Source organism: Passer montanus, unplaced genomic scaffold (assembly GCF_014805655.1).
Source record: "Passer montanus isolate IOZ18808 unplaced genomic scaffold, ASM1480565v1 scaffold147, whole genome shotgun sequence".
In the NCBI taxonomy this organism is placed as follows: Eukaryota; Metazoa; Chordata; class Aves; order Passeriformes; family Passeridae; genus Passer; species Passer montanus.
In genome coordinates, this window is record NW_024361718.1 from 1,061,847 (window position 1) to 1,076,416 (window position 14,570).

Consider the following 14,570-nt stretch of genomic DNA (forward strand, 5'->3'; position numbering starts at 1 on the left):
ATTTCATTTTGTGAGCTTGGCTATTTTTGCATGACAACTCTATAATCTGGCAAGTTCTAATATTAAAATCCATTTATTTAAATGACTTGCTGTGTTCTGAAGATGAGAGAGGAGCACTGCAGATCAAAGACTACAGCTCCTTCTGCAAAAGCGATGAATGAAATTTCTGAGGAATTGACAAGTATATTTTTCCCATTCTTTTGTCAGCAACTACACGAAATTAAATGGTGTAATTCTCCTTACCCATTACCTCTGGCATCTGCAAATTTACTCCTGGCAATCACTGAAGGTTCTAAAGCTCTGAATAGGCAGGAGGTTGATGAACAAAGCTGCAAATGCAGCCCAAGCAATGCTGCCCAGCCTGGCTGTAATCACTGACCTCTTTAGCTCTGCACCATCCAGTAAACAACAGGATTGATTGCCATGCAGTACAATAAAACACACACTAAGCTCCAGCAGCAGCTTGTTGAATTTTAAGACACATAATAAAACCAGGACAATAGACAGTACTTTGTGTCTGTGCTTCCACAAAGGCATCTGAGTTTGTTTTAACTCATCTCTCCAGAAGAGACACTTTTGTCTGCAGTAGCAAAGGAATACAAATCAAAACATACTAATGTACAATCCAATTATGTAATAATTTAAAAATTGTTAGCTTCTTTTGTTACCTTTCATTAGCTGTAGAAACTGACAACAAATTCTTGCAACTACTCTTTTGGAAGTAATTTGAGGAAGCAAACCTCATCTTCCTTAAAACTGGATTCTCTAAAATTTAAAATCCATTTTTCAGATCCAAAAAATAGGACAGACATTAGCCTAAATTTCACAGAATTCTGCTGTTGAAGAGACTCAGATATTGAAATTATTATAATTAATAATAACAGCAATTCTGAAGCGAGGGATCATAACTGCCAAGTCTAAGAGCAATAATCAATTAGTTAACATGACAGAAAAGCTTTACAGTCCCACTTGCAAATCAATTACTATTTTTTAAATTAAAATTCCTCTAGTGAATAATTCTTAGGCATTTAACTCCCACAGTAACTAAAAGCAAGCAGATACAGCACTGATGTAGACGTCCTGTGCACTGAGCTGTGACTTCCTGAGCCAGTGCTCATTCCCCCAGCAGAATTTTTAGATATTTTCACAGATGTGTATTTAGGCTTGGGAAAGGTTAAATTGCTGGAATTACATGTACCACAAGTTTCAGAGTCCCTCCTGTGCTTCATCTCCTGAATTCCCTGACTGACATGGCTGCCCTCAGCAAGACAAGTGAGATGAGCTGATCCTCTTCGGGAAGATGCACATTTTTCTTCTCTTTGCCAAGGTAAAGCAGCTGACCTTGACAATGGCAACTTCAACCATAACAGGATGGCATATTTTAGGCACATGAGCAAATGTGCTGCTACAGATGCTTCACTGAAGGGAAGAAGGGATCCTTAAGCTGCCAAGAACAGGCACAGGATAATGAACAGGCACAGAAATGGACACACCATTTCTGCACAAGGGAAAACCCCCTCAGATCCTGTACTGCCAGTGCTCAGTGGGAACAGAACACTAATTTGGTGCCACTGATCCTTGAAGATGGATTTCATGGCTTTAGAGAATGCAAACAGGTCAGATTCTAACAGCCTCTCAGTCCAGTGTGGTCAGTTTGTAGGATTAAGTGTTTCTCAACACTAAACTGCCTTTGGAACATGACCCACTGACACCCCTTTCATTGCAGCTCTCCTGGAAATTCATTTCACCTTTGAGTTGTCAATATGGTCAACAGGGGAGGTTGTTCAGGGAACCAACAGACACAATCCCCTTAAACATGATGTTCTTACCTCGAGTACATACTTCTCTAAAGACCTGATGTTTTCCAGAGCCTCTGGATCCTGGTGGATAACTACTACTTCTTTCAAAGGGTACTGGGGGGAAAAAAAAAAAAACAGAAACTTAACTATTCAGTTTCCCCAGGTTCATCCCAGAGTTACAAAGCTGTTACACATTCCCAAGGCATGACAGGAGATGTGAGGAGTTCTAACCTTGACTGGGATGGTTTTTCTGTCTCTGATCACTCGCCCCAGCTCAATCACAGACTGCAAACAAGAAACGGCACTTTCAATTTTTTTGTCGATGAGATCCTCCCTAGATTAGAAAGGAAACATTATAATTGCTGCATTTTCATCACATCTCTTTGAGCAGATGGAAAACATTTTACCCCCTTTTCTGACATTTCCTGCAACAGGCTCAATTATGCCCTGGTTGGGGCAATTTGAAAAATGAACAAACAGGCTTTTCCTCTCTATTTGTGGAGAAGATGAGGAGGAAATAACTTGCTGAAAACAAATAGCAGAGCTATTTTTACCTCTTTTGTTAGCACCTCTCACAAGGTGCAGAGGATTGAGTCATACAACCTATTCTAGTAATAGCCAATAAAAAATACAATTTACATTAATAATATCATAAGAAGATGCAGAAAGATATTATAAATAGGGTACTTATAGCAACAATGAATTCCCTGTAACAACAATCCACTGGATCTCAATTTATCCCCTCTTCCAGAAACTGCAGATATTTGAGATTCATGTTTTAGAGTTTTAATATCTTTCTGGGCTCAATAATTTTAACATCCTTCCATTTTGAGGCTAGGCAGGGTTGGGGTTTTTTTTGCCTTTTAGGGGTTTTTTTGGGGGGTGGGGTGGAAAGAGGATTGGGGTTGAATTTTTGGCCTTTTTTGGGTGGCAATTGACATTTACATCCTGATTCAAATGTACAAGCAGTGAAATGTTCTGAAAATGTGTTTCTCCTGATTTGTTGAGTAGATGCACTAATTGGGCAGCTCCTTTAAAACCACTCAGGTATCAAAGCAAGAACAGAGGTATTGGTTAAAAAGACAGATATGAATAAAATTAAATGAACACAGATACTTGCTGTAATCTAAGGAGCAGAAGTACTGGGATGAAAAGCACAATTCCAGTAAGGACTGGCCAGAAAAACAGAGCTGGTGAAGCAAAACTTAAAGCTGAAATATGCCCATTGCAACATTAAGGCTTTGAGTTGGTTCTACCTCTTTTGAAGCTTTTGTTCTTCCAAAAGCCAGTCCTTGAGGATGATCCTCCAACAACTTGGAAACGTGGAAATTACAAGATGGAATATTTTGTTCCCAGAAAGCTTCTTACAGGATTATGTGACACTGTTTCAGTATCACTGAACAAGATTGCAGAGCCACAACATTTTGTTAAAAATACAGAGAGTATTTTTCAAAGACTGAATGCAAATCCACAAAATTTAACGCAACCCATCTGTGTTCAGACACTGAGCAACCAAGCATGACCTCAGTGGGGTCTTAACACAGGTGTTGAGTCAAGCTCAGCTGTGGAAGTGGCCAAGTCCTTCAGCCTTATCTGCACTCCCCATACTGGGAAAGTGGTATTTTCTCTAACTGCATCCAAAAATCTCTCTTCCTATTAATTGACAATATTGTCCTTATGCTGTGTCAGAAAACTTTCAAAGTAAATGCAGTGAAGTGCTTTGCAACTCCAGGTGAAACTCCAACAATACTCTGGATTTGAAAAGGCTTTTTTCTATGGTACAAAGGAACAACTGATATACAGGGATCCAATAAATTCCACAGACTAGTAACAGACCAAAACCCAAACAAAATGCAATACAGAGAAAAGTGGTGCAAGCCTCAAATACATCCCACATTTGCATGATGCAGCAGCAAGTCAGCATTAACTGCAGTGAAGAGTGACTAAGCCACTTTTAAATGCTCGTGCTACGCCCATGCCTGAACTGAGCCCTTGCAAACAGCTCCCCATCCTTCCCTGACTCCCTTCCACGGGAGCCCAAACCTAATCCTGGCAGCTCCGTGATGAGGGTGGCATTCCTTGATTACATATTCTTCACAGCACTTGCCCAGGGAACAGAAAATCAGCACCATCATTATGTCAATCTCCAGCTCCCTGTTGCAATAACTCTCACTATTAAAGCTCTCACAAAGACCATACACCCTCCTCAAAGCATGCAGCAGCCATAAAAAGATACACCATTAGAGAAGGCTTAAATTTTTAAACTGTAAAGTATCAAGGTCAGGTCTCCTGTCCTTGAGGGTTTTCACACTGAGCCGCAACACTGAAGGGAAGTTTTTTCTCTTATTTTTGGATACCCAGAGCAGACAGCGCTGCAGGAACTAAATCCACTGCAATACCAGTGATCTCTCTGATCCTTCAGGGCCTTTCACAGTTAGGCACTACAGCTTTAAGCCAACAAACACTCTGAGAAGTAAAAAAGGATATTACTGCCCACCATAAGAAAATATTATGAATTGGGAACATGCATTCCTCCTAATTGCTTTCCTTCCTATCTCCAGTCCTTTAAGCTAACACAAATCTACTGCCTAAATATGGAGGGAAAATTCTCAGCTAAAATTGAGGGTGGAGTGTGAAGTGTACTGCAAGGGAAATGTTCTACAGCAAAGAGACTAAAATTGATCAGTTCTTAATCAAAATATAAACATTCTGTGCTCATAGAAAAGAACACGTTCACTAGCATCCTAAAGATTTTCAGAGACAAAGGAATATTTACATTATTAAAGCAGTCTGGTTTCTTGTTATGCAGTTTTAAACACAAGTGAAATTAAAAATAAAAAAAAAACAAAAACAAAAACCAAAAATGAACAAAAATCCCCCAATAAACAACCAAACCCCAATTTTGCCCTTAAGAGCTGCCTCTTACCTGACTTGGGGGAGCATGAGGTAGTGAATGCTCTCAGTGTTCTTCTCCTGGACCGAGGCTGGATCAATGAGTGTTTTCAGATTCTGGTACATCAGCTCAGTGATAAATGGAGTATATGGTGCCTGTAATGTTGCATTCAATCACCAGCTTTCCTTTATTGCTTGGACATTATCAATCAGTAATACCATGAATTACATAAGGGCAGTTCAGCAAAAACAATGCTTACACAGTGTCTGCAACTGGGATGTTATTCAAAATGCAGACTGAAATAAATAATGGAATTCAGACTACTTATTCACCTCCTGCCTGATATTTAAATGTTATTTTTGGGCATCAGGGAAGAAATTATGAAGTGTCCTTATCAATAAAGTGATACAGGCCTTCTGTTTACTACCATGGGCCAGATAAGCAAATCAAAGGGAAAGATGGAAAATGGACTGTGCTACACAAAGATGATTTTGTATTAACTGCTTTAGTGTTATTGAGGGTGGGGCGTAATTCCCTTACCATGAGTCTGCACATGGAGAATAAGACACTAAACAAAGTTTCCAAGGCCATAATGCAGTCCTCAGTCCCATTCTCGCCCTAAATGAAGAATTCACCAGGAAAAAGAGCCAGTTTAGGATCAGGAAATGCTCTTCAACAGGCTTCAAAAGTTTACCATAATACAAGACACTTGTTTTCCAAACTTTATGACCTTTGGTCAATTCCACTCAGCAAAGCGCAAAAGAATTATTGGGCATTTTGGTTGGTTTTCCCCACCAAGCAGAGAGGGGAGAGAACATTTAATTTTTGTGCCACTCTCAGGCAGAAAGTGACAGCATTTAAAGCCAAGATGTTGTGTGGAGCTGCCATGAATGCCATTGCCAGGGACTGCCAGGACTTTGCTGCCAGGGCAGGAGTGCAGCAGCTGATCCCTACCTTGAGCCTCCTGCGGTTCATTCTGACGTACCAGTTGGTCAGAACATCCACAAACTTCACCAGCCGGGGCACCACCGTGTACAGCCTGTAAGCTGCAAGGGAAAATGGGTCCTGCATGTCAAATCTGCCCTCTGCAAGCTCCTCACTTAGAAACCACATCATCCTTCACAGCCCTGGTGTTAAACACAGCAGAAAGCTCCAAAAAGTGACTAAATATTGATCATTTTACAGCTGTATTTTGAATATGCACAGCATCGCTCTCATGCTCAAGACAAACACATTCCCCCTCCCAAACTGCTTCCCTAATCCCACACAAACAGACATTATGGGAGCCTTATGCTTTTATCTGACTGGTAAAGAGGATAGTGGATAAGAGACTATTAATGGCAAGGGATTGGGCAAATCCTCCATTTGCACATGCTGCAAACACAGCCAAGGCACTGCAACTTGAATAGAAATTATTGCAGAACCAAAAAAAGAAATTTTCTTAATTACTGCCAATGCTTCCTCCTTTTGCTCAGCAGATTTAAAATGAGACACCTACTTCAACCAAGTCTCCCTGAATTAATTACAGTTATTCACTAGTTTTCTAAGCAACAGGGTAAGCTAAAATGTGAAGTAGCAGCAAGACTGATGAAGTAAGAGATAAACAGTATTTTCAAGTTCTGTGTAAGTGAAATCATGGAAAGCTGCCAGTACCAAGGTCATTCCCAACATCACTATGCAACAGAGAAACAAATTTCAGCTGTTCCTGAGAAAACTGGGGGATAAGGGGGACAGACCTTACACAGGACTCAATTTGCTAAACAAAAACTTGTATTTAACTTCCCTAAAAGCCAAGAGCTTCTTGAGCTCCATTCTGAAGAAGTTTCATTAATCAACCAGCTACTGAGTAGAATGGATCTTGGCTTTAAAAGCTCCACCACACTTTTCACTGTGTTTTGTAGAGCAGAAGTGTTTTTAAAGGCAAAGAATGGGGATTTAAACCTAAAAAGGAAATGCCCAGAAGATTCACACCATGGTGGGGAAGACATTATTTATAGGAGAACTTGTATTTCTAAAAAATCCTAACCTTTCCTCTAGCTATGCATTATTTAGTTGGGAGACCTGTTATAAACAAAATTTTAAATAATCAAAAAACCCACCCTTCAGGGACAGTGTATCTTTAACAACAAATACAGTATTAGCCTGGAAAAATGCATTTCTGTTCTCAACAGCTGTGACTAAATTGTGAAATCTGCTTTTTTGTGACTCAGGAAAAGGCCATGGACGTACATGGAGACACTACACACTTCTTTTCATTTCAGTCATTAGGAGAAAAGATGTTTTACCAAAATAAGTGCTTGTATTGGGAACTTTAGTAGAAAATAAAAGCCTAATAAGGCTTATTGATTTTTAATACAGAACTTTAACACCCCTGAAACATCAGGTTTCTACACAATGTAACCTGTGGCATTTTCCTTGAATACTGGGAATGGGGATGGGCCTCCTCTTCTCCAGCTTTTTAATACAGAATTTTAACATCCCTGAAACACATCAGGTTTCAACACAATATAACTTGTGCCATTTTCCAGGAATATTTAGAATGGGGCTGGGCTTCCTCTTCTCCAGCTGCACCCACTCCTGGAAGGCAAAACTCTCCCCATGCAGGAGTAGCAGAGAGCTCTTCCCCCTCTCTGGAGTTTTTCCAGGCTCCCCCAAGCACCCCAGAGTTGGAGGGGGCAGAAGCTGAACCCCTTCCCTGCCCCTCAGCCCATGCAGTGAGGTCAATCCCACACTGACCCCACCTGGGCTGACACTGCCACCTCTCCAAGTGCCAGCAGAAACTGGGGCAGAATTACCATAACTTGGGCTTAATGGAAACATTTTTCCAGAGGCAGGAGCTGGGTGTAAAGTTCAGCTCCACTCTAAAAGACACTGGATGAAATGGAAGAAGCAGAGCCAGCTGCAGCATTTCCCTGGTCACTGGGGTCTCCTCAGCACTGCCAGTTTCAAACCCGTGTGTTCTTACACCCCATGACCTCCAGCTGCAGGAATTTATAATTTTATTTATCTCCTTTATTGAGTATTTGATAGTATCAGTCACCATTATAATCTTCCCTTGTCTCTTCCTAACATTTTTCCTACTTGAAGTGAAACAAAGTAGAAAATATTTTCCAAAAAAAAAAATCCCAAAATAAGTTTGCAAAAGAGATTAGAGTATCATGTCACAGTACACAAATTCACTTCATCTCATTAAGATCCGCCTGACTGAATCCAGAGTTTATGCAGAAAAATAAATTGAAAAATTCTGTTTATTAATCCCTTCCACATGAGACTGCCACTCATTCGATGAGCACATGATGTTATCTTCATCTAACACAAGACAACAGTATTTCCCACCAACACTACTGCCTTGCAAGTCTTTGCATTGTCATTTTCCAACAGGAACTCTCTTCTCCTGCTTGGAAGGATCTTCTTAGTTTGTAAAGATGGTCACTGACACATCCCCTTTTGTCAGCTTCATCTTCCTCTCAGAAGTCCAGAGCAGATAATTCAAGTTTCTACTCCCATATTCACCTTCCTACAAATATTTCTGTTTAAACCATGCACTAATCCAAGATCCCAGGTTCACAAACTCGCAAATTAATTTTCTGCTGTCCTTCAGAGTATTTTCCTCTTCACAAGCAGCACATAAACTTGCCTAGGCTCTGCTTATTTCTGCTTGGCAACACATGAAACTCAACACAAACCACCATCAAATTTCAAGGACAACAACTTGCAGGAAGAAGCCACATTTTCATCAATGAGAGCCAGCTTTTATCATATTGCTAGGTTGGGTAGCTTGAGGATTCCTTCTTCCTTTAATGAAATGTTCTTAGACGAGCTCAGTGAATTCTGCTGGTGCCAAATGACCTGGTCCACCTGTCAGAGCCAGACAAACTAACTCCCTGCTCTTGGTGAGAGTGACCATCACACCAGTCAGGGGGGAAAGCAAGAGAGGAATGCAGTGCAGGATTGTCCTGTGTTCTGCTGCACCGACATCTGCCATTCAGCTATTTCCTTATTACCTGCTATCCCACTTGTCACCTTCCTTCCCAAGCCCAAGGCTGCTGAAAATTCTTCTGGGGGCAACTTAAGATCACAGGCATGGAGGGGGGTTATTTGTTTATTCATGAACAGGAGTGACAATGGTCAAAGCCACCTTCTTTCCAATATCTGGGCTTCTAGAGCCCTCAAATGCACCAAAACCTCTTCAAATCCCATCTGCAAGTTTATCAACTACTTAAGGGGGTTCTTGCAGCATCTCTTCTTTGCAATTAAGTGCTCCAATGTAATCTAAGTATGAAGAGGTTATGGAATGATGAAAAAGAATCATGCAGGAGAAAAACCTGGACAGTATCTTCTTACAGCTATCCTAATATCATCCACTCTGCTGCACACACTCCCATAGCATGATTCCAGAAAATCCCTCTCCATGGAACTAAACCAGGGAAAAATTTATTGCCAGTGCTCATGTATCCATCAAAATTATTTTATTTAGCTGACTTGAGCACTGCCCATTTTATCCCTTTTTTACAGCTCCTCCAAATTCTATTTGGCTTCCTTTTCACTGCTGTCTTTCAGTGACTATTATAATATTATTAATTGCTCCAAGCACTGCAGACGTTGTTACAGCAACAAGCTCCATCACTGAGCTCACAGGATTAGCTGTGACAAAAAAAGCCTCATCACTTTTTGAAACCTCATGAACAAGCATAGCAAAATCTGACTTAACACCCATGAAAGAAGCATTCCATGGATTATGGTAGCTGGTTAAAGATTTCCTTCCTTTTATCAAAGTCTCTCACAGAATTTGGGAATCTCTGTATGGAAAGGCAAGTTCTGCAATCAAACATGAAACACCCCCAGACCCCCTGAGCAAAAATGCATACCTGCCATTTCAGCTTTGAAGAACTGGATGAGGGACTGGGTGAAAGAAAGAATCCATTTATCCATGATGTTATTGCTCTCCTTAACTGTGTTCTCATTGTAAAGGAATTCTCTTCCCTCATCCTATCATCAAAACACAAAGCAGATTTCCAAGTCATCAGGGTATATAATCAAACTTCTGTATCCAATTACCTGTCAGCTACCACTATTTTGGCATCTTCCCTGAGCAGCACTGGTTTCCCAGCAGCAAACATGAAATTCCAAACACAGGTATGTAAGAGAAGGAGCTGTGGAAAACCTGTCTCACTGCTGCCTCTCCACCACCTTTAACTGCAAAGGAGGCTGCTGATTTGGGCCTGTTAAAGCAGATAAAAAGCAGCACCAATCCCTTCCCCAGCCTCCAGACACAAGCTGGAATTTACACAGCTCCTTCATCCAGGAGGGTCTGAGGCATTTCTAAGGCATTCACTGTGCAGATGGATTCTAGCTGAAGAGCAGGCCTAGAAACAAGACCATTACTTTAAGAACATGGGACAATCTCAACACATTGAAACAAAGATGAATTAACCTGAAAAAGCAGGTGGAATTTTTAGCATCCAACATGCACACAGTGCATATCTGCTGCTTTCCAGAGCACTGATGTTTGCAGCCATCTGAGAAATGGCAACACTTTGCTGGTTCTGCAGGGCCTTGCAAGACCATGTCTGACTCTTTCCCACATTCTTACAACAGGCTGGTAACAGGTTTTGGTGTTTTTGTTGGGTTTTTTGTTTGTTTGTTTGTTTTTTTAAGTTTACAAACAGTATTTAATAGCTGGTTTTAAAAGCCTTTAGATTTTCCCTTCCCTAAGAGTCCAAATGAAAATCTGTTTGGATTATTAAACCCAGACACTACAGATCCACTTTCACAGTACAAAGAAGAAGATTCATAGGAAAGAAATGCAGATGAGGAACAATCCCTGTGTGAGGTCAGCAGTCATTAACCAACTACAATTAAAGGGAGAATTACAATAAGCATTAAATCATTATTATACCTGATCCAGGACACTGGGATTTTACTTGCACTCTTGCAGGAAGCAGAACACAATGAAGAAGTTGCTTAACCTGGGCATGAAATCTGATTTAAGCTTTATCACATCCAATAGCACATTCTTTTGCCTAATATGGTGCACAGGAAGGATTTCACTATTTAGAAAGAAAAAATTCATCTACTGAATTACCAAACCTATCTCCTCAACCACCTGGATTTTCCACTGGGGTCTTCCATCCCCACTTGAGCTGACACTGCAAGATTTAATGGGATCACAGCAAAAAGCTATAAAGTTCACTTTAGACAATTCAAAGGTCACCCAGGATAAACAAGTGTATTTTGGGGGGTAACACCTAAGTTTGTCTGATGAATGCTGTCTAGGGGTCCTAAAAATAAGATTTGTTGGATATTAGGATCTGGAGTCAGCAAACTTTCTTCCCCAAAGAGGTTGCTAAAACAGATAAAGTCAATTGTTTAAGTCAGCTGTTTACTGTACTGATTTCTGAATTCAGCTGCCATTATTGAGTCAAATGACAGCTCTCCACAGTGACCAGGCTGCCACTACAACTGCACTTGTAGCACAAGGTTTGAACTTCTCATTTAGCTCCCACTCTCCCATAAAAGTCTGCACTAAACCTGCTGTCAATAATTTCAGCTGAAAGATTAAAATTGGTTTCAATAAAAATTATACAAAATACACATCAAATCTTCAATTTTAATGAAAAACTACTATAAGAAAGAAATTTTAATATTGCTTTCACACTGAAAGTGTAGAAACTCCTGTCACTCATCTAGCATTTTTAGCAGACTTCAAATGTAATCTACAAGTCTAAAGTATTATTGCTTTTGTGATTTGCCTTTCTTCCCATTCCATTTCTGAATCTTTTTTCTAAGTTGCATTTAAATATAACTTTTTTAAAAATTACTGTCATGTTACAGAAGACAATCTCCTTGCTGTGGCTAATGTATTCAGGACTGAGTATTCCCAAGTTAAGCATTTTAATGCAGATTCATAATTAAAGTTCCTGTAAATGAGTTAGCTCAAGAAACTGTCACAGCAGCCACTACTGCAAATAACTTTGCTGACTGATTTGCAGTTCTGCTGTGTGTGTGGTGCTGAGCACTGCTCTCAGTGCAGAGGAACTTGCAGCCCAAATGACAGATCCTCCTGGAGAGGGGCTGTGCTGGCCACACCACACAGAGGAACAGCAAGGAAGAAGCAGCAGCACTAAAGCAGGATCAGTGGGAACTGCTGCCTCCAGCTGCTCTGGAAACACCACCAGGAAAACCCAGCCAGGTTCAGCAGGGACATCTCAGAAGGATCCCCACCAGCACACGTGGCTTTAACTGGTGTTCCCAGGGGGTGAGGAGCAGCAGGTAATTGCTCTGTGTGTCCTGACCCCACAAACACCAGGTCTGGAACTCCAATTTCACACGTCTGAAAGCAGCAGCAGCATCCCACAGATGTGAAATAAAAGGGACTCAACTGCACTCTAATCTGAGAAATGAAAGCTGTCATGTCTTGGCAGTCCCTCACCTTCCTCTCCCCCTTTCAATTTGATTTTGGTCAAGAAGAGAAAGATGCAGATGATTACAACTTTACAAAGCATAGTACAAGCAGCAAATAAATTAAGAGCAAGTATAATATACAGCCTTATCTAACTTAGACCAAGGAGCAAAGACCAGATGACCTCCAGAGTCCAGACCTCCCTTCCAAACTGAATTTCCCTACAAGGTGATTCCCTGGAACCCTGAAGGAGCAGAGTCCCCTGCCCTGGGCCCCCCAGAGCTGTACCTTGTGCTGCAGGATCTGAACATTCTGCACCAGGAAGCGATAGGCGTTGTACCAGGGCAGGAACACATCCTTCAGGATATCCCTCACCCCCTCCTCCTTAAACCTCAGGTTTTCTGCTCTTACCACGGGAGAATTGATCAGGTACAACCTGCAAAATAAGAGCGCAATACTTCAAAGGTTAAAACTGCACACACTGATAGGGTTTCACACGAAAAACTGAAAAGACAACTGTACTGTAGGCATGTAACAAACTGAACATAAAACCATTCACTAGTAACTGCTCCAGGAGTTTTTCTAAGGTGCTGCACACAGAATTTGGATTGAAATTTTCTTTTTCACTCTCTGTGCTAACACATGCTCAGATGCCATCACGGTGTAAAACAAGCAGAGGTTGCTTGGTTCATCTTTAGGATTGTACCTGTTGTTTTGGCAATATTTTTAATTCCTTAACCACTACCCAGTATCTTTCTACTCAATCTTGTTCACCTCCTCAATTATAAAAAGCCTTGGCAAAACTAAGGAGCAAAACAAACCAGGCAAATCCAAGGGAAAGAGCAGAAATCAGCATTTTCAAGAAAGACAGCCCCAGAAGGGAACAAAGGATGTACCTCCTACAATACAAAATGTATTGCATCCAGAGGCAGCTTGGAGGGACCAAAGCAGAGGATCCAGGTGACACCAACTACTTATACAAGGGACAGAAATGTCCCTCAGCTTCTTTGCTGTCTCTGTGTTAAAAAAAAAATCCCACCTTCTTCCCCAAATAAACATTCTGTCTTCAGAAATAAACTGGAATTTATCAAGTTAACTCAAAGAGAAACCAGGCCTTACTCAGGTGTCAAAAACACTTGAATACAAACTTGATTTAGATACACTTCATTTAATTTTCCAAATATGAAAACCAAACCAAACATTTTTTCATTTTAAAGATTATGGCATTTTTCAATCCAAATTTATTAATCCATTTTCTCACATTTTTAAACTTTTAAAATCATGACTCTAAACTAATATAACTTTACAGGCACTTCCTTTAAGAGGCTTTAAAATCTTAATGATATTTGACACAGCACATTCAAGAATACGAGAGCATAAATTCTTCAGGAGGGAGGGCTTCTTGCATTAAAACCAATAAATAAAAATAGAGCTGCCAGAATAAACAGACAGTAATGCAAGACAGAAATGGGCTTTTACAGCACTGGATTAAAAAAAAAAACCACCAAAAAACAAAACAAAAAAAAAAAACCCAACCCTAACCACAAATTTTAAGCACAGATTCATAGAATGGCTTGGGTGGGAATGGACCCCAAAGATCACCCAAGTGAATTCATACCTGAATTCAAATTACAAACTGGCACAGAACAATTAATGGCAATGAACTAGTAAGTCCTTAAATGAAACTAGAATTTAGGTCTATCCTTAAACCGCACTTTCCTTCTACCACAATTATTTATGTGCCATAGTTTGCTGGTATTATTGTTTTTTGGGGGGGTTTTGTTTGTTTTAATAAAGCAGCCCTACTCTGTCTTATAATATGTAAATGTTACAAGAAGAGCAATTCCCTCAAATACTCCAATTCAAAGACACTTTTATTGTATGAACAGAAAAATAAGGGCCACAAGAAAACCAGAGTTCCATCAGTTTAGTTACAGCCATTCAGTTACCCACTGGGCAGAAAAGAAAACCTTCCTCAGATCAAGCCAGTGTTACTGAGTTTGCTGACAATGCACGAGAAAAAAGTGAATTATCTCCTCTTCATCTCTCTAAACCAGCAGCTTGTTGCATTATTTCTCCTGCATTTGAAGACCAGGTTGAGAGGAGGATGCAACTCCTCCCTTCTAACAGCAATCCTCACCCCAGGACAGAGGAAATCAAAGGCTGGAAATCCCAGGACCAGCAAATTCTTTCTGACGTAGCTCAGCTTGGACAGGTCACCAGCCCAGGTCTCAGCAATATTGAAATGTAACTGTTTTGGCCCTTGTAACATATTTCACTCAGGATTCAAATTTCATGAAGCCTCAAGTTGGATTGTAAAATTTACTGTGGTGTTATTTCTGCTGTTTGACCTTTCTGCTCAATTCCATATTCATTTCACCAACTTATATCTATATTTTCCACTGATCTATTTATTAAGCTACTGCTGAGAATACTTCAAAGCTGGAGATAAAATATACATATATATTTGTGTACT

General features: G+C 40.4%; 1 protein-coding gene across 3 annotated transcripts in view; it reads right to left on the reverse strand.

The window, feature by feature from the left end:
• The window catches only part of IARS1 (isoleucyl-tRNA synthetase 1), a 94,866-nt gene that overhangs the window by 19,468 nt on the left and 60,828 nt on the right, over window positions 1-14,570 (reverse strand). For all 3 annotated transcript variants that reach the window (XM_039700990.1, XM_039700988.1, XM_039700989.1), the window contains 7 exons: window positions 12,383-12,530; window positions 9,561-9,681; window positions 5,647-5,738; window positions 5,233-5,310; window positions 4,726-4,847; window positions 2,031-2,133; window positions 1,830-1,913 (listed from right to left, as the gene is read on the reverse strand). In XM_039700990.1, the coding sequence (XP_039556924.1) occupies window positions 1,830-1,913; window positions 2,031-2,133; window positions 4,726-4,847; window positions 5,233-5,310; window positions 5,647-5,738; window positions 9,561-9,681; window positions 12,383-12,530 (748 nt within the window). The remainder of the gene's footprint in view (window positions 1-1,829; window positions 1,914-2,030; window positions 2,134-4,725; window positions 4,848-5,232; window positions 5,311-5,646; window positions 5,739-9,560; window positions 9,682-12,382; window positions 12,531-14,570) is intronic.